This window comes from Toxotes jaculatrix, chromosome 14, assembly GCF_017976425.1.
Source record: "Toxotes jaculatrix isolate fToxJac2 chromosome 14, fToxJac2.pri, whole genome shotgun sequence".
NCBI lineage: Eukaryota > Metazoa > Chordata > Actinopteri > Toxotidae > Toxotes > Toxotes jaculatrix.
This window is the reverse complement of record NC_054407.1, coordinates 1,287,532-1,305,813: the sequence shown is the minus strand read 5'-3', so window position 1 is coordinate 1,305,813 and position 18,282 is coordinate 1,287,532. Positions and strand designations below refer to the sequence as shown.

Below are 18,282 nucleotides of genomic sequence, written 5' to 3'. Positions count from 1 at the left end.
ACAGAGTCATTTGTTCTATCATACAGCTTTGGCATTTAAGATGATTAGAAATAGCACAAAATGAAAAAGCTTTTCTTTGCTTGTCTTTAGTTTTTATGCAGCTGATGAAAGAAATTAGCAGATTCTCAGATTCTCTTTCTTTAGTCTGACATTATTTCTTCTGTGTCAGCAGATTTTCAGCAGATAGTGGTCTGCAGGAGGTTTTAGATGAACATAAGATCAGTCTGAGGAGGAGATGTGAACGTGTGACTGAAGGAACTGATGGAACAGGAAGTGAAACCCTCCTCAACAGGATCTACACTGAGCTCTACATCACAGAGGGACAGAGTGAAGAGGTTAATACCCAACATGAGGTGAGGCAGCTGGAGACAGCTTCCAAGATGGAGACCCTCCATGACACTCCAATCAAGTGCCACGACATCTTTAAAGCCTTACCTGACCAACAGAGACGCATCAGAGTCGTTCTGACGAACGGCGTCGCTGGCGTTGGAAAAACCTTCTCAGTGCAGAAGTTCACTCTGGACTGGGCAGAGGGCTCTGAAAACCAAGACATCAGTCTGCTGGTTCTGCTTTCGTTCAGGGAGCTGAACCTGATCAAAGATGAGCAGTACAGTCTTCTCATGCTGCTCCACGATTTCCATCCAACATTAAAGAAGGTCACAGCAGAGAAGCTCGCTGTCTGTAAAGTGTTGTTCATCTTTGACGGCCTGGATGAAAGCAGACTTTCACTGGATTTCAGAAACAGGGAGGTCGTGTCTGATGTCTCACAGAAGTCATCTGTCAACGTGCTGCTGACAAACCTCATCCAGGGGAATCTGCTTCCCTCGGCTCTGGTCTGGATAACTTCCCGACCTGCGGCAGCCAATCAGATCCCTCCTGCATGTGTTGACAGGGTAACAGAAGTACGAGGTTTCACTGACGCCCAGAAGGAGGAATACTTCAGGAGGAGATCCAGTGATGAAGAGCTGTCCGGAACAATCATCTCACACATCAAGACATCCAGGAGCCTCCACATCATGTGTCAGATCCCAGTCTTCTGCTGGATCTCTGCTACAGTTCTGGAGCACATGTTGACCACAGAGCAGAGAGGAGAGCTGCCCAAGACCCTGACTGACCTGTACTCACACTTCCTGCTGGTTCAGACAAAGAGGAAGAAGCACAAGTATGATGAGGGACATGAGACGAGTCCACAGGAGCTGACGAAGGCTGACAGGAAAGTTCTTCTGAAGCTGGGGAGGCTGGCGTTTGAACATCTGGAGAAAGGAAACATCATGTTCTACCAAGAAGACCTGGAGCAGTGTGGTCTTGATGTCACAGAGGCCTCGGTTTACTCAGGAGTTTGTACAGAGATCTTTAAAAGAGAGAGTGTGATCTTCCAGAAAACAGTCTACTGCTTTGTTCATCTGAGCATTCAGGAGTTTCTGGCTGCAGTCTACATGTTCCACTGTTACACTAAGAGGAAGACAAGAGAGCTGAGGACTTTCCTGGGACAAAACAACAAACTCTGGGACTCAAAACCAGAGTCTTTTATCAGGAAGATTTTTAAACATTTTGGAAACAATCAAAGCAGCTACCCATCACTCGATGTCCTCCTGAGTGATGCCATGAAGAAATCCCTCCGAAGTAAAAATGGCCACCTGGACCTGTTTGTTCGCTTCCTTCATGGCCTGTCTCTGGAGTCCAACCAGAGACTCTTAAGAGGCCTTCTGGGTCAGACAGAGAACAGACCAGAAATCATCCAGAGAGCCATCAACAACCTGAAGGAGATGAACACAGATGATATCTCTCCTGACAGAAGCATCAACATCTTCCTCTGTCTGATGGAGATGAACGACCGCTCAGTACATCAGGAGATCCAAGAGTTCCTGAAGTCAGAGAACAGATCAGAGAAGAGACTCTCTGAGATCCACTGTTCAGCTCTGGCCTACGTTCTGCAGATGTCAGAGGAGGTTCTGGATGAGTTGGACCTGAACAAGTACAAGACATCAGAGGAGGGACGACAGAGACTGATCCCAGCTGTGTGGAACTGCAGAAAGGCTCTGTAGGTCCAGACATGATCTTTAACATTATCAGTCAGTGTAGATTAGTAGTTTAGTTTTTCAAATATACACAGTATAAAATTATTCATACGTAGATTTTTGAGTTAGTTGTGATTATTACTTTCAAGTTTTTCTGTTTATCGATTATTATCTGTTAGATTCCACATTCATTTGTTAATCTATTCATGTTATTTTGAGTCTTTTTTATTCATGCAAACCTGATAAAACTAATTTAAGCAGGACTCCACTTATCTTAAGACTCATTGTGTGTCTCCAGGTGTTGTTGAGTATCACTGTGTGTGTGAGGAAACAGTAGTATAAAGGCTTTAGTGTCTCCCAGAGGGAACTGTGTGAGACTCAGGTGATATCACCTGAGTCAGTGTGTGTTGGGTCTGAAGACTACACGTCTGAAAAATCCAAAACTCTGGGAGTGTGGAGTTAGAAAGAAGTGATCTTCCCAGACCTTGGTATGAAATGAAAGAAAAAAACACGCTGCTCAAATTAAAGGTGCTGCTTTACATTGTTGAATTCTCTACATTTAAGTGAGTTTGTAACTTTTGCTGAACAGCAGCCACTGTGGTAACTACAAACACTCGTAGATAAAAGTTAATGCTAAAACATAATGTAATAGTTCCACAAGTAGAGAAAAGTCATCACTTTTGTGAACTGACTCCATAATGTCAACATCACCTTTTAACAGTTTGCTAACATCAACATTAGCACCATAAACTACTGGTCATACAGACCAAGAGTTACTGCTGATGAATTAAACTTTTCATTTTGAAGAGTGAAATGATGTTACATCTTCATTTTAAGTGTCTTGGTTTTTCTTTAAAGGAGCAGTGTGTAGGATTTAGTGACATCTAGTGGTGACGTTGCGGACTGAAACTGTCTGAATTCCCCTGGCCTCACTCCTCCCTTTTCAAGTCTGTAGGACAGAGGTGTCCAAACTGTTCAACTAAGGGCCGGTGTGGCTGAAGGTTTTTGTTCCAACCAAGCAGCAGCACACCAGACTTGACTCATTTAATCAACTGATCTCAGTCTTCAGACAGTTGATTGGTCACACTGTGTGCTCTTCATTGGTTGGAACAAAAACCTGCAGCTACACCGGCCCTTTGTGCAACAGTTTGGACACCCCTGGTGTAGGAAAACCTATGGTGACCATCAGGTAACATAAAATGCTCTCTCTACAGCTAATGTATGTTTTTGTCCATTCTGGGCTACTGCAGAAACATGTAGGTGCAACATGGACTCGCTCCCTGTGTAGACATGAAGGGCTCTTTCTGAACAAAGAAAAACACAGTGATTATTAGTTTCAGGTGATTAAACTCTACTTGAAATATAATTGTGAATATTATCTTCCATTTCAGCCAATAGATCCCCCTAAATCCTCCACACTGCTCCTTTAAAGTCTTTCCATATTTTGTGTTAAATAAGTCAGAAGCAGGTGTTTTCTCTCCTGGTGTAGAGGAGAGTAGAATCAGGAAACACACACCTTCAGCCAAGAACAGAGGTCTGAATATATCAGAGCAGAATGGGAGAATTCAGTATTCTTCTCCACATTTGTCTGAGTCAGACTGCTGAAGCTTCATTCAGCTACAGCTGAACTCATCAAGTCATTTCTTACAGTGTAGTTGTGTTAGGAGGAGACCACTTCACAGTGTGGACACAGGAAGGACGACTGCCACCAAAGACTCTTTAAATCAACGTGTGACATCTGACTGTTGGTTGAAGTCAAGAAATGTGAATTTGTGCTTTAATGTTGTTTAATGACACAAAGTTTAGAAAGAAGAAGGTCATGTAAAAACTTCAATGATGAAGAGGATTTGAGTCCAACATGTCTGATTTGATCTTTATCTTCTAATTCCAGACTTGACTGAGCTCAGCAGCATGTTATGAATCTGTGTTGACATGAATAGTTGTATGAATGTTGTGGTGACATTTGGATGATGTGTGTAGAAGGCTGACATTATGATGATCCACAATAAGAGAAGGACAAAGTCCCTCTACTCATGTTAGTGAAAGCTCATTGATTAGGACATATCTGATTGGATTAGAAATGATTTTTATCCACATGATTTATTCTTTATTCAGATTGAGGTCCTGCAGGTTGTCAGAGCTCAGCTGTGCTTCTCTGGCCTCAGCTCTGAAGTCTAACCCCTCTCATCTGAGAGTCCTGGACCTGAGTAACAACAAGCTGCAGGATTCAGGAGTGAAGCTGCTGTGTGGTTTTCTGGAGAGTCCACACTGTAGACTGGAGACTGTGAGGTCAGTTCACTGTCTGTTACTGTTGTAGATCTTATATCTTTAATCCACAACTGAACCTGGTTTATCTTCATCCACAACTTGGATCCATTCATCTTGAATGAATGAATGAATGAATAAATGAGATGTGAAATAGTTGTTGTTCCATATTGTGACTTTTTCTTCTCTCAGACTCAGAATTCTTCCTTCAGTTTCACTTCATTTCAGTCAGTTGTCATGAATAATGTCTGTTGACTTCAATGAAACCTTCAGAACTCACACACTGGTATTTGTCACAGTCAGCAGACTAATGTTTTCTAAATGAAGTGTAGAAAATGTCCAGTGTGAGTTGTTCAAAGTCCATTTTTATCACAACAATATACAGAAGATCCTCAGAAATAATATTTGTACAAATCAATTGAAAAACACTTGAAGTTCATTTCAATGAAGTGTCAGGACTAATGTCAGTTCTTCAGTGTGTGTGTGTTTTGATCTTTAACACAAGTGTGTAAATTGTGGTCTTTTCTCACTGAGTTGAATTGACTTGTTAAATGTGTTAAGGAGCAAAGACTTAAAGAACCACACTGTTGGTTTGACATGTTTCAGTCCATTAACTGCAAATCTTGTTGTATTGTAAAGTGTCGCTGTGTGTTTGGAGAGACACCAACAAATACAATGCATTATTATTATTATTATTATCAGAAGTATTCGGATTACATTGTGTGTATGTGACTTTGCTGACGAGCATTTTCCAAAGTTTTCCATTAAATCCATCTGTAATTTGGGATCAAATAGTTGTTGTTCAGTTGAATATGTGTTTAGTTGTGGATTTCCTGAGCTGATCTGCAGGATAGAGACCAGGACCAAGCAAGACATTTTTCCTGGATCAGGACTGAACATTTGAAGTTTGATCCATTTCAGTGGTGAATCAAAGTCAGTTTTTAGTCCAACATGTCTGATTTGATCTTTATCTTCTAATTCCAGACTTGACTGAGCTCAGTAGCATGTTATGAATCTGTGTTGACATGAATAGTTGTATGAATGTTGTGGTGACATTTGGATGATGAGTGTAGAAGGCTGACATTATGATGATCCACAATAAGAGAAGGACAAAGTCCCTCTACTCATGTTAGTGAAAGCTCATTGATTAGGACATATCTGATTGGATTAGAAATGATTTTTATCCACATGATTTATTCTTTATTCAGATTGAGTTCCTGTAGTTTGTCAGAGATCAGCTGTGCTTCTCTGGCCTCAGCTCTGAAGTCCAACCCCTCCCATCTGAGACACCTGGACCTGAGCATCAATGAGCTGCAGGATTCAGGAGTGAAGCTGCTGTGTGGTTTTCTGGAGAGTCCACACTGTAGACTGGAGACTCTGAGGTCAGTTCACTGTCTGTTACTGTTGTAGATCTTAGATCTTTAATCCACAACTGAACCTGGTTTATGTTCATCCAAAACTTGAATCCATTCATCTTGAATGAATGAATGAATGACATTTTAAATAGTCATTGTTCCATATTGTCACTTTTCAGTATTCACATGCATTATCATCAAAATGCATTTTCTAATTCTTCTTCTTCCATACATATTAGGTAATGCAAAGTAAAGTAATCATTAGAACGTGATTTCTGGCAGTGAATCACATACAAACATGGCTGAAACCTTCATCAGACCTGAGACTATCTCAGGTTAAATTAGTATTTTGATTTCTAGTCTAATTTCTACAAAATCACAGTTGAGCTTTCTTTGACTGTCTCAGATGTTATAATGGGTGTGTGTTGTGTGGAATGTTCAGAGCTGGAGTGTGTGACATCACTCAAACTCTGACTGCCATCACTGAAAAATCTCTCAGAAAACTTCTTTCAGCCTCTTAATATTTACAATTACCAAACTTCAGGGAAAATTTATGTAAAGTGACAAGAAAAAATACCTGAACCTTTTGGAACTTCATGGTTTTCTGCATTAATTTGTCATGAAATGTGATCTGATCTTCATCTAAGTCAAGAGTATTGACAACTATTGTTGTCAATATGCTTACTCCATGTGGTGGAATTCTGGGAAGAGAGGCAACGTAATCCTGTTTCCAGCTCTTGGTTGTACATTATATTACATTACTAACTGTAATGTAAATGCTGACCCACTAATATTGTCCATTGTCTGTATTATGCTGCATGTCCCTCTCTCCCTCTCCTCCACTCCTAGCTGTCCTATCTTCCTCCTTTTCCTCCTTTCACCCAGCCCGCCCATCGGCAGGAGGGTCCCCCATCTGAGCCAGGTTCTGCTCAAGGTTTCTTCCTGTTAAAGGGGAGTTTTTCCTTGCCACTGTCGCCTTAAGTGCTTGCTCTGGGGTCAGGCTCTGGGTCTCTGTAAAGCGCTATATAAATAGAATTGAATTGAATTGAGCCACTCTGACTGCCCGTTGGTCTGGGGGTGGTAACCAGTGGAGAGACTAACTGTGGCTCCCAGCAGAGAACAGAACTCCTTCCAGAATAGAGAGGGGAACTGAGGCCTCCTGTCAAAGACCACATCCCTGGGAAAACCATGGATGCGAAACACATGGTGAAGCACAGCCTCTGCTGTCTCCTTGGCAGAGGGGAGTTTGGGCAAAGGAATGAAGTGAGCCATTTTAGAAAAACGGTCAACCACAGTCAGTATGGTGGTGTTACCTTCAGAGGTGGGCAGTCCAGTGACAAAGTCCAAGGAAATATGAGACCACGATCGACACAGTACAGGAAGAGGTCGCAGGAGGCCGGTCACCGGGCGTCGAGAAGACTTGTTACAGGCACAAGTGGAGCAAGCAGACAAATACTCTCTTACCTCCTTCTCCATGGAAGGCCACAAGAACCGCTGCCGGATCACAAACATAGTCCTTTTAACACCAGGGTGACAGGAGATGCAGGAGGCATGAGCCCAGTGGATGACCTGGGAGCGGAGATCAGATGGGACAAACAACCGGTTCGGGGGGCACCCGTCCGGGACTTGCAGAGATTCTAAGGCCTGTTTTACCCGTCTCTCAACCGCCCAGGTAACTGCACCGACCACACATGAAGGAGGGAGAATGTTAGTGGACTCCTTAGGGCTCGAGCCAGGGTCATACAAACGAAACAGAGCATCTGGTTTAGCATTCTTGGACCCAGGACGATAAGACACAGTAAATTTGAATCTATTAAAGAATAGAGCCCACCTGGCCTGTCTCTTGGCAGTACGAATGTATTCCAGGTTCTTGTGATCCGTCCACACAAGAAACGGTAGCTCCATCCAACCAGTGTCTCCACTCCTCCAGGGCCACTTTGATGGCTAGCAGCTCCCAATCCCCAATGACAAATATGCACATGGATGGAGTCTGTTGTCTTTTACTGACCTTTGTGACAGCACTGCTCCCACGGCCACGTCTGAAGCATCCACCTCAACTACAAACTGGAGCTTGGGGTCAGGGAGAGTCAGCACTGGTGCTGAAGTGAAGCTCTCTTTGAGACTTCTGAAGGCATTGTCTGCTCTGAGAGACCACCTAAAAGGAGCCTTGGGGGAAGTTAACTCGTTCAGGGGGGCAGCTACCACACTGAAATTTCTTATAAACTTCCTGTAAAAGTTGGCAAACCCAAGAAAATGCTGCTCCTGTTTCCTGTTCAGCGGTGTGGGCCAATCCTTAAAAGCACTGACCTTTGCAGGGTCCATCTGCACCACCCCCTCTGAGATTATGAACCTCAGAAATGATGCTGTAGAGACGTGGAATTCACACTTCTCTGCTTTGACGTACAGTTTGTTGTCCAGGAGATGCCGAAGAACTGCACGGACATGTTCAATGTGAGTCTCCTCATCCGGGGAGAAGATGAGGATATCATCCAGGTAGACGAACGCAAACATGTTGAGCATCTCCCTGAGGACATCATTAACTAAGGCCTGAAACACAGCTGGAGCGTTAGTTAGCCCAGAGGGCATCACCAAGTATTCATAGTGACCACTAGGGGTATTGAACTCTAACCAGGTGATAAGCGAGTCTTGAGGAAGTACGAATGATCCCTGCTGCGGGAGGTTCCAGGCAGAAGATCAATAGCACAGTCATAGGGGCGGTGTGGTGGCAGGGAAGTTGCTTTAGCCTTGTTAAAGACCTCCTTTAAGTCCAGATAGCAGGGGGGCACTTGGAAAAGATCGGGGTAATCTGCCTCAGCAGAGCATGTGGTAACCTGGGCTGAAGGAATCTCAGGAGGGGGAGCAGAGTCTTTGCAGGGGAAACAATGTCCTTTACACCCCTCTCCCCAAGAAACAATTGTTCCCGTTGTCCAGTCCATCAGTGGGTTGTGCCGTAATAGCCATGAGTAACCCAAGATTAAGGGGCGTAGAGGGGCCCTGAATACGTGAAAACTTGAAGTCTCTGTGTGGTGGTCAGGGAAGGTTACCTGAACAGGTTGAGTCATGTGAGTTACCCGGCAGAGCAGACGTCCATCCAGGGCACTGGCCTCCAGTGGTTTGATGAGCTGAGACATGGCCAGGCCCAGTCTCTCTGCCAGGTTATAGTCCATGAATTCTGCATCCGACCCTGAATCCACCAACACATCCTGTTTAAGGGATAAAGAGGAGGAAGTGAGGGAAACCATGGGCAAGGAGCGAGAGGAACAGGAAGAGAATGTGGTTCGGCTCACCAGTGTCCTCTCCTTCACCGATGAGCCTGATCTTTTACTGGACATGTCACCAGAATATGACCTAGCTGTGCACAGTAGATACATCGACCCTCCCGGAAGCACCGCTGTCGTTCCTCCGGTGTCAGACAGGTCCGTCCCACCTGCATGGGCTCCTCCGAGGCAGCAGTGGGTGCTGATGGGACTGATGACGGGTGCCAGGGAGCTGGCGCAGGACTGGAGCGCTGTCTCCTCTGGTTAGACGGGGAGTCCCACTGCTTTTCTTTCTCCCTTTCCGTGATTCTCTTGTCAATGTTAATCGCCAAGGCAATGAGAGCGTCCAGGTCACAGGGAAGCTCAAGCGGAGCCAACTGGTCTTTCATTGAGCTGGAAAGTCAGTGTAAGAATGCATCAAACAGTGCTGACTGGTTCCAACCACTCTCTGCTGCCAGAGTACGGAACTGAATGGCATGGTCGGAGACTTGTCTTCTTCCCTGACAGAGCCCAACTAGTGCCCGGGCTGCCTCACAACCTGGGGTGATGTGTTGGAATATCTGAGTGAAAGTCTCAGTGAACAGGGGAAGGGATGAACACACCGCTGATTTCCGATTCCACTCCACTGTAGCCCAAGCTTCCGCTCTACATGTGAGATGGGAGATGATGTAGGCTATCTTGGCTGCTGGGAATCAAGATGGCTGCTGGTTAGACACACTGTGCTGGTCAGCTTGAACAATCCCTCAAATATCATGAAAAGAGTTTGACATCTAAGCTCTCTGTGAAGTTTTTTTTTAACTTTACAAGGATGTGAAGTTTAAAGTTGAAGTAGCATTTTCTGCTATTTTGAAGTATTGAGCACTTTTCATGACATGTGCTGGGCAACCAGCCTTACTGGATTACCTGGAATCTCAGCAAGATATTTTTTTTCTTCTTCTTCTTTCCCTCATTTTTCTATAATTATTTAAAGAAATGGCAACTAAGAAACTGGCAGAAGATATGGAGGAAGTGAAAAAGGCTCTGAGCTTTATGTCAGAGGAACTAAGCAAGGTGGTGAAACAACAGATGGGCCTACTGGATTTAATTGAGGAAGTGCGACAACTGAACGCTGTGATCAAAGAAAAAGACAAGATTGAAGAGCTGGAAAGAAGAGTGGAAGATTTGGAACAATACACAAGGATGGATGATTTGGTGATATCTGGCCTTGAGATGACCCATCGTACTTATGCACGGATCATAGCAGGTGACAAAGAGGGGGAGGATGCACCAAGAGGTGAACTGCACTCACTTCAACAGCAAGTTATCCAGTCAATCCAACAACAAAGACATCCCTTTAGCAAGTAAAAATATAGCTGGTTGTTACACCATATCAACATTGTCATTCGCTTTGTGAGTAGAAAACATAAAATTGAAGTGCTAAAGCTTGCAAAAAAACTGAAGGGTACAGGAGTATATGTAAATGAACATCTCACAAGGAGAAATGCTGAAATTGCACAACAAGCAAGAATTCTGAAGAAGGAGAGGCGAATTCAAGACACTTGGACAAGAAACTGTAAAGTAATGATAAGACTGAATGGTACATCAGAACAGGCCAAAGTTATAGTCATTAGAGACATGAGAGATCTTGATCAGTATAAATGAGATTATGGTGAAGAAGGGGGGTAGTGGGAAATGTCTTTTCTGTTGTTGTTATTGTTGTTTTTTTTTTTTTGTTGAGATAAATGAGAACAAATATTTTCAGTAGGTGATAATTTTATTATAAGAGAATGTGTGAATACACAGAATTTTCTGCTTTTGATTTTCAAGAACACAAATTATATGAGTTAGAAAATGACATTGATCCAGAGACCCACTTCTACCAGAATATAAATATGAACTGTATTATTCTGAAGATAAGTTTAGTTTTGAATTTAAGGGTTTTTCACTGATCCACTTTAATAATAGGAGCCTTTATAGTAACTTCTTCAAAATAAAAGATTATCTTCAGCAGCTTCAGCAAAAATTTAGTGTAGTAGCAGTTTCAGAGACTTGGCTGAGTGATGATAAAGAATTGCAGAATGGATTAGAGGGCTATGAAATGTTTGTACAAAACAGGGCCAACAAAAGGGGGGGGGGGGAATATTAATTAGTTGTATTTATAGAACTCCTGGATCCTGTATCGATCAATTTAATAAGAAGATTTCTGAGTTATACGAAAAACATAATGACAAGGTGATTTTGGTTTATGGTGACTTTAATATTGACTTGAAATCAAGTGATCATATGAAAACTGTAGAATTTGTTAATACTATGTTCAGTTTGAGTTTCTATCCATTAATTTTAAAGCCTAGCAGAATAACCACGGACAGTGCAACATTAATTGATAATATTTTTGTAAATATAACTAATGGGAAGATAAAAAGTGGACTCTTTGTGACTGATGTAAGTGATCATTTACCAGTTTTTGCAGTATTAGAAATGAAAAAGCTAAAGACAAGAACGAAAAGGCAGATTTGTAATTTAGTTAGATTAAAATCGCCAGAAGCAATTAAAGCTTTTAAAGAAGAACTTATAAATTATCATTGGCAGGAAGTTTATGTAGAGGACACAAATGACTCATATAATGCATTTTTAGATACATTTAAAAATAGGCTATATAGGGAATTTATGAAATATCGAACAAGGGAAAAGGAGTACAAGTATAAAAAATATAAAAATAGATTGACATCTATTATAAGATGCCAAAAAAAAGAATATTTTGGTCAGTTGCTGCAAAGACATAAAAAAAAACAGAAAGGCTACCTGGAGTGTTCTTAATGAGTTGATTCAAAATAGTTACAATAAGGATTTTCCAACATACATTGTTAAAAATGGCAGTTTAGTTATTGAGAATAAAGAGGAGATTGTTGATGAGTTTAATGATTTTTTTTGTTAATATAGGCCGGAATCTGGCAAAAGAAATTGACCCTCCAAGAGATGGAAATACTAAATTTGATAGTGACTTTAATAATTATAACTCTATGTTTCTTCACTAAATGAAAATAAAACCAAATTTATGGTGTTTGGTGGAATTAAGGCTAACTGTGACATAAAACTGAATTTAAATAGTGTTGGAATTGAAAGGGTAAATGAAACTAAGTTTCTGGGAGCGATTATAGATCATAAACTGTGTTGGAAGCCACATATAGATTATATCAAATGTAAATTATCTAAATCAGTTGCTGCTCTTTATAAAGTAAGAGATTTGTTAAATAAGAAATGTCTGCATGTACTGTATTCTTCACTTGTCCTGCCTTACATGTCATATTGTGCTTTAGTATGGGGAAATTCGTATAAAACAAATATAGACCCAATTATTAAACTCCAGAAAAGAGCCATTAGAATAATAAACAAAGTTGGATACCAACAACCAACTAATCAATTGTTTATAGGATCCTCTATTTTGAAATTTATGGATATAGTGTATTTACAGACACTTGAAGTGCTTTTTCGGGTGGTGAAAAATAGTGTTCCTATTTCCATTCAGACTTTATTTAAATTAAGAGAAGGAAATTATCATTTAAGAGGATTGTTTATGTTTGAAACATATAAAGTGAGAACAAATATAAAATATAGATGTGTTTCAGTTTTGGGTGTCAAATTGTGGAATGGACTTAAAGATGAATTGAAATTATGTAGTTCCCTGTTGAGGTTTAAGAAAACTTTAAAATGCAAAGTAATTAATTCCTATAATGAGAGTCAATAAAATGAAAAAACAGTTAAGCATTAGAATTTAGGTGTAATGTGGTAGGTGTAATGTAGTTCTTGTTTTTTTTTCCCTTTGTTTTGCTGTTTGCTGATATTCTGGGTTATTCTTTGGATGGTATAGGATAGGCAATAATAAGCTTTGTGCTTCAGCCTATTCCTTTTTCGGTTATTGACTGTGACATTTGTGTGAAATGATTTTTGTTCATTTTATATGATGTATGTAACCGAAATAAAATAGAAATTGAAATTGAAATTTCAAATTGACATTAAGTCAGGAAGGCTCTACAATCCCCTGACTCCCCGGAAAACTTCTCTGGTCGAGACAGGTGAATGGGCAACATAGGGCAAGACACTGGAGGTACAGGCTCAGATGTAGGGGCCACCAGAGAAGCTGGAGAGGCACCGTCTGACGTGGGCTGGGAAAGCGACTTCTGTCCTTGCTTGATAAAAATGTCGAACTGGCCCCCTACAGCCGCCATCCAGTTTTCCTATCTGTCCATTATACTCGGGCAGGTAATCAGAATTGGAGGGAAAACACCAGAGGGCAGGAAGTGAATCTAGAACTAAACAGGCAGAGACAGATTTCAAAATAAGACGAGAGTCAAACATGAAAGGCAACACAAGGAAATAGTCATCAGACCAGGCTTAAGGACTAGAAATGACAACTATAATGTGCCTAAAATAGAATTTTTTTTTTTTAACTTTCATGTCTTTATTGAACACACTCATTCAAGATTCAAAATGGTAGTAGATAAAGTAAGTGAACCCCTTTATGTAAATCAACAGTTCTTGATCATAGATCCTCTGGAAGCTCTTTTTGGCGAGTCATGGCTCACATAAGCATATTCTTCTTGTGCAGAGCAAACTCAAAAAGTTTGAGTGGTTTTTATCAGTCAAAGTAGCTCTACTCCACACCTCCAAACTCATTTTCTTAACAAGACTCCAGGTATGCTAACACCTGACTCCAATTAGCATTTTTGAGATCATTAACTCAAGGGTTCACTTACTTTCTCCATTAGCACTATGAGGTTTTTATGGTTGTTCTCAATAAAGACATGATCTGATTTTTTTTTGTGTGTTATTAATTTAGACGCATTGTATTTGTCATTACTCTTGACTTAGATGATCAGATCACATTTTATGACAAATTAATGCAGAAAACCATAAAATTACAAAATGTTCACATACTTTTTCTTCCCACTGTATGAAAAAGTAGAGAAATGCGCCCTCTGTCACCCAGTGTTACTCTCATTGTGACATGACCTACAGTTTTTAAGTCAGTCTGCTTCAAGTGCAGACAGTACAGACCAAAACTCCCATAGACTGCCATGTTACACTGAGCTCAGTCCTTGTTATGAACAGAGATGATGAGAGTATTTAAACTGTGACAGCTCCTACACCATAAACAGTAGGGACATATAAAATACATCAGTGTCTTCACTGAAGCCTTGTGATGCTCATGGTGAAAAACTTTGGTTGACAGGACGTTTAATTTTCAAACTATCAGGGCATATTTGATGGTTTTGTCCTATACCCTGTTGTCTGCTGGGCATACAGAGTGTTTTAGCTGTGTATTTACATTCTGGTCCAGGGTCTAGTCACCATAGCAACTAATCATTCAACAGTATCTGGACAGAAGTGGAAAACGGACTCTAATTAGATTAATTAACTCTTAGTCTCACAGGGACCATTTTTATTGTCGGCCATCTTGTCCTCTCCTAGCAGTAAATATCAAACAGCAGCTTTAAGTCAGATCAACGCAGCTGTTACTAATGATATTAACAAGGTCTTGATACCTGTAGTGACTCTGGTCAGGGTGAGGATAAGTCTCCAGGACATGAATAAAGTCCATATAATGTCCTCTTTAATGGTTTAAACATGACTCAGTGTGTCTGTGAACCTGTGTGATACAGTTAAAGCCTTCAAGAGTTACATTGTCACCAATATCACTGCATAACATGTTAGTAGGACTATCAGGGCCACAAATAACATCACACAAAGTTCTTCAGCTGCTCCTGGATGATGCTCCCTCACATCCACTAGTACAAATATCCAACATCTCACAGCTGATTATCCTGTATATGCACCACACAGAAGGCACATTCACAGTTTCTGCAGAAATGTTCTACTTATTATTACTAGTAGTAACAGTATGGTATGCAAGCATGTTATGAATGTTGTGGTGACATTTGGATGATGTGTGTAGAAGGCTGACATTATGATGATCCACAATAAGAGAAGGACAAAGTCCCTCTACTCATGTTAGTGAAAGTTTATTGATTAGGACATATCTGATTGGATTAGAAATGATTTTTATCCACATGATTTATTCTTTATTCAGATTGAGTTCCTGCAGTTTGTCAGAGATCAGCTGTGCTTCTCTGGCCTCAGCTCTGAAGTCCAACCCCTCCCATCTGAGACACCTGTACCTGAGTCACAACAAGCTGCAGGATTCAGGAGTGAAGCTGCTGTGTGGTTTTCTGGAGAGTCCACACTGTAGACTGGAGACTCTGAGGTCAGTTCACTGTTACTGTTGTAGATCAACAAATACAATGCATTGTTATTATTATTATTATTATTATTAGTAGTAGTAGTAACTTGTATGTATGTGACTTTGCTGATGAGCATTTTCCAAAGTTTTCCATTAAATCCATCTGTAATTTGGGATCAAATAGTTGTTTTTCAGTTGAATATGTGTTTAGTTGTGGATTTCCTGAGCTGATCTGCAGGATAGAGACCAGGACCAAGCAAGACATTTTTCCTGGATCGGGACTGAACATTTGAAGTTTGATCCATTTCAGTGGTGAATCAAAGTCAGTTTTTAGTCCAACATGTCTGATTTGATCTTTATCTTCTAATTCCAGACTTGACTGAGCTCAGCAGCATGTTATGAATCTGTGTTGACATGAATAGTTGTATGAATGTTGTGGTGACATTTGGATGATGTGTGTAGAAGGCTGACATTATGATGATCCACAATAAGAGAAGGACAAAGTCCCTCTACTCATGTTAGTGAAAGCTCATTGATTAGGACATATCTGATTGGATTAGAAATGATTTTTATCCACATGATTTATTCTTGATTTAGATTGAGTTCCTGCAGTATGTCAGAGATCAGCTGTGCTTCTCTAGCCTCAGCTCTGAAGTCCAACCCCTCCCATCTGAGACACCTGGACCTGAGCATCAACAAACTGCAGGATTCAGGAGTGAAGCTGCTGCGTGGTTTTCTGGAGAGTCCACACTGTAGACTGGAGACTCTGAGGTCAGTTCACTGTCTGTTACTGTTGTAGATCTTATATCTTTAATCCACAACTGAACCTGGTTTATCTTCATCCACAACTTGAATCCATTCATATTGAATGAATGAATGAATGAATGAGTGAGTGAGTGAGTGAGTGAGTGAGTGAGTGAATGAATGAATGAGATTTGAAATAGTTGTTGTTCCATATTGTGACTTTTTCTTCTCTCAGACTAAGAATTATTCCTTCAGTTTCACTTCATTTCAGTCAGTTGTCATGAATAATGTCTGTTGACTTCAATGAAACCTTCAGAACTCACACACTGGTATTTGTCACAGTCAGCAGACTAATGTTTTCTAAATGAAGTGTAGAAAATGTCCAGTGTGAGTTGTTCAAAGTCCATTTTTATCACAACAATATACAGAAGATCCTCAGAAATAATATTTGTACAAATCAATTGAAAAACACTTGAAGAAAAAACTCTTCTTTCCTTTGAAGTTCATTTCAGTGAAGTGCGTGTGTGTGTGTACGTGTGTGTGTGTGTTTTGATCTTTAACACAAGTGTGTAAATTGTGGTCTTTTCTCATTGAGTTGAATTGACTTGTTAAATGTGTTAAGGAGCAAAGACTTAAAGAACCACACTGTTGGTTTGACATGTTTCAGTCCATTAACTGCAAATCTTGTTGTATTGTAAAGTGTCACTGGGTGTTTGGAAAGATACCAACAAATAAAATGTATTATTATTATTATTATTGTTATTATTTACCATGGTTTTAGTGTTACATTGTGTGTATGTGACTTTGCTTCTGAGCATTTTCCAAAGTTTTCCATTAAATCCATCTGTAATTTGGGATCAAATAGTTGTTGTCCAGCAGCGTACTATGAATCTGTGTTGACATGAATAGTTGTATGAATGTTGTGGTGACATTTGGATGATGTGTGTAGAAGGCTGACATTATGATGATCCACAATAAGAGAAGGACAATGTCCCTCTACTCATGTTAGTGAAAGCTCATTGATTAGGACATATCTGATTGGATTAGAAATGATTTTTATCCACATGATTTATTCTTTATTCAGATTGAGTTCCTGCAGGTTGTCAGAGATCAGCTGTGCTTCTCTGGCCTCAGCTCTGAAGTCCAACCCCTCCCATCTGAGACACCTGGACCTGAGCTACAACAACAAGCTGCAGGATTCAGGAGTGAAGCTGCTGTGTGGTTTTCTGGAGAGTCCACACTGTAGACTGGAGACTCTGAGGTCAGTTCACTGTCTGTTACTGTTGTAGATCTTATATCTTTAATCCACAACTGAACCGGGTTTATCTTCATCCAGAACTTGAATCCATTCATCTTGAATGAATGAATGAGATTGTAAATAGTTGTTGTTCCATATTGTGACTTTTTCTTCTCTCAGACTAAGAATTATTCCTTCAGTTTCACTTCATTTCAGTCAGTTGTCATGAATAATGTCTGTTGACTTCAATGAAACCTTCAGAACCCACACACTGGTATTTGTCACAGTCAGCAGACTAATGTTTTCTAAATGAAGTGTAGAAAATGTCCAGTGTGAGTTGTTCAAAGTCCATTTTTATCACAACAATATACAGAAGATCCTCACAACTAATATTTGTACAAATCAATTGAAAAACACTTGAAGTTCATTTCAATGAAGTGTGTGTATGTGTGTGTGTGTGTGTGTGTGCGTGTGTGTTTTGATCTTTAACACAAGTGTGTAAATTGTGGTCTTTTCTCATTGAGTTGAATTGACTTGTTAAATGTGTTAAGGAGCAAAGACTTAAAGAACCACACTGTTGGTTTGACATGTTTCAGTCCATTAACTGCAAATCTTGTTGTATTGTAAAGAGTTACTGGGTGTTTGGAAAGACACCAACAAATACAATGTGTTATTAGTGGCGCAGTGTTTTGCATGCACACTATTGGACCTCTATACCCTCAATTCACCTCTGCACCACACACTATTGAGACAGACACACACAGACACACAAAGACACACACAGACACACACAGACACACACAGACACACACACTCACACAAACTACCAGACACACATAGACACATAGAGTCACACAGACACACACATTCAAACTTTAAATTGTAGCTACACACACACACACGGGCTAAAAACAGCTCAATGCACCACTCTCGCGATTTCACGCAGGGGAATTGTCTAGATCAGGCATGTCCAACGTCCGGCCCGGGGGCCAAATGCGGCCCGTATTCAAATTTCCACTGGCCCGCAGGTTCTGTGATAAAAGAAAACATTTGGATGATGTGTGTAGAAGGCTGACATTATGATGATCCACAATAAGAGAAGGACAAAGTCCCTCTACTCATGTTAGTGAAAGCTCATTGATTAGGACATATCTGATTGGATTAGAAATGATTTTTATCCACATGATTT

The 18,282-nt window shown here is 40.6% G+C and overlaps 1 protein-coding gene across 1 annotated transcript; it reads left to right on the top strand.

Annotated features, from left to right (window-relative positions):
• Positions 1-290: 290 nt before the first annotated feature.
• Positions 291-18,052, top strand: LOC121193021 (protein NLRC3-like; the record flags this gene model as incomplete). Its single annotated transcript, XM_041055119.1, has 5 exons — positions 291-1,522; positions 1,568-2,041; positions 4,134-4,307; positions 14,963-14,995; positions 18,040-18,052. Coding segments are annotated over 5 exons (1,926 nt in total), but the record flags the coding sequence as incomplete, so codon positions are not given.
• Between the last annotated feature and the right edge of the window lie 230 nt (positions 18,053-18,282).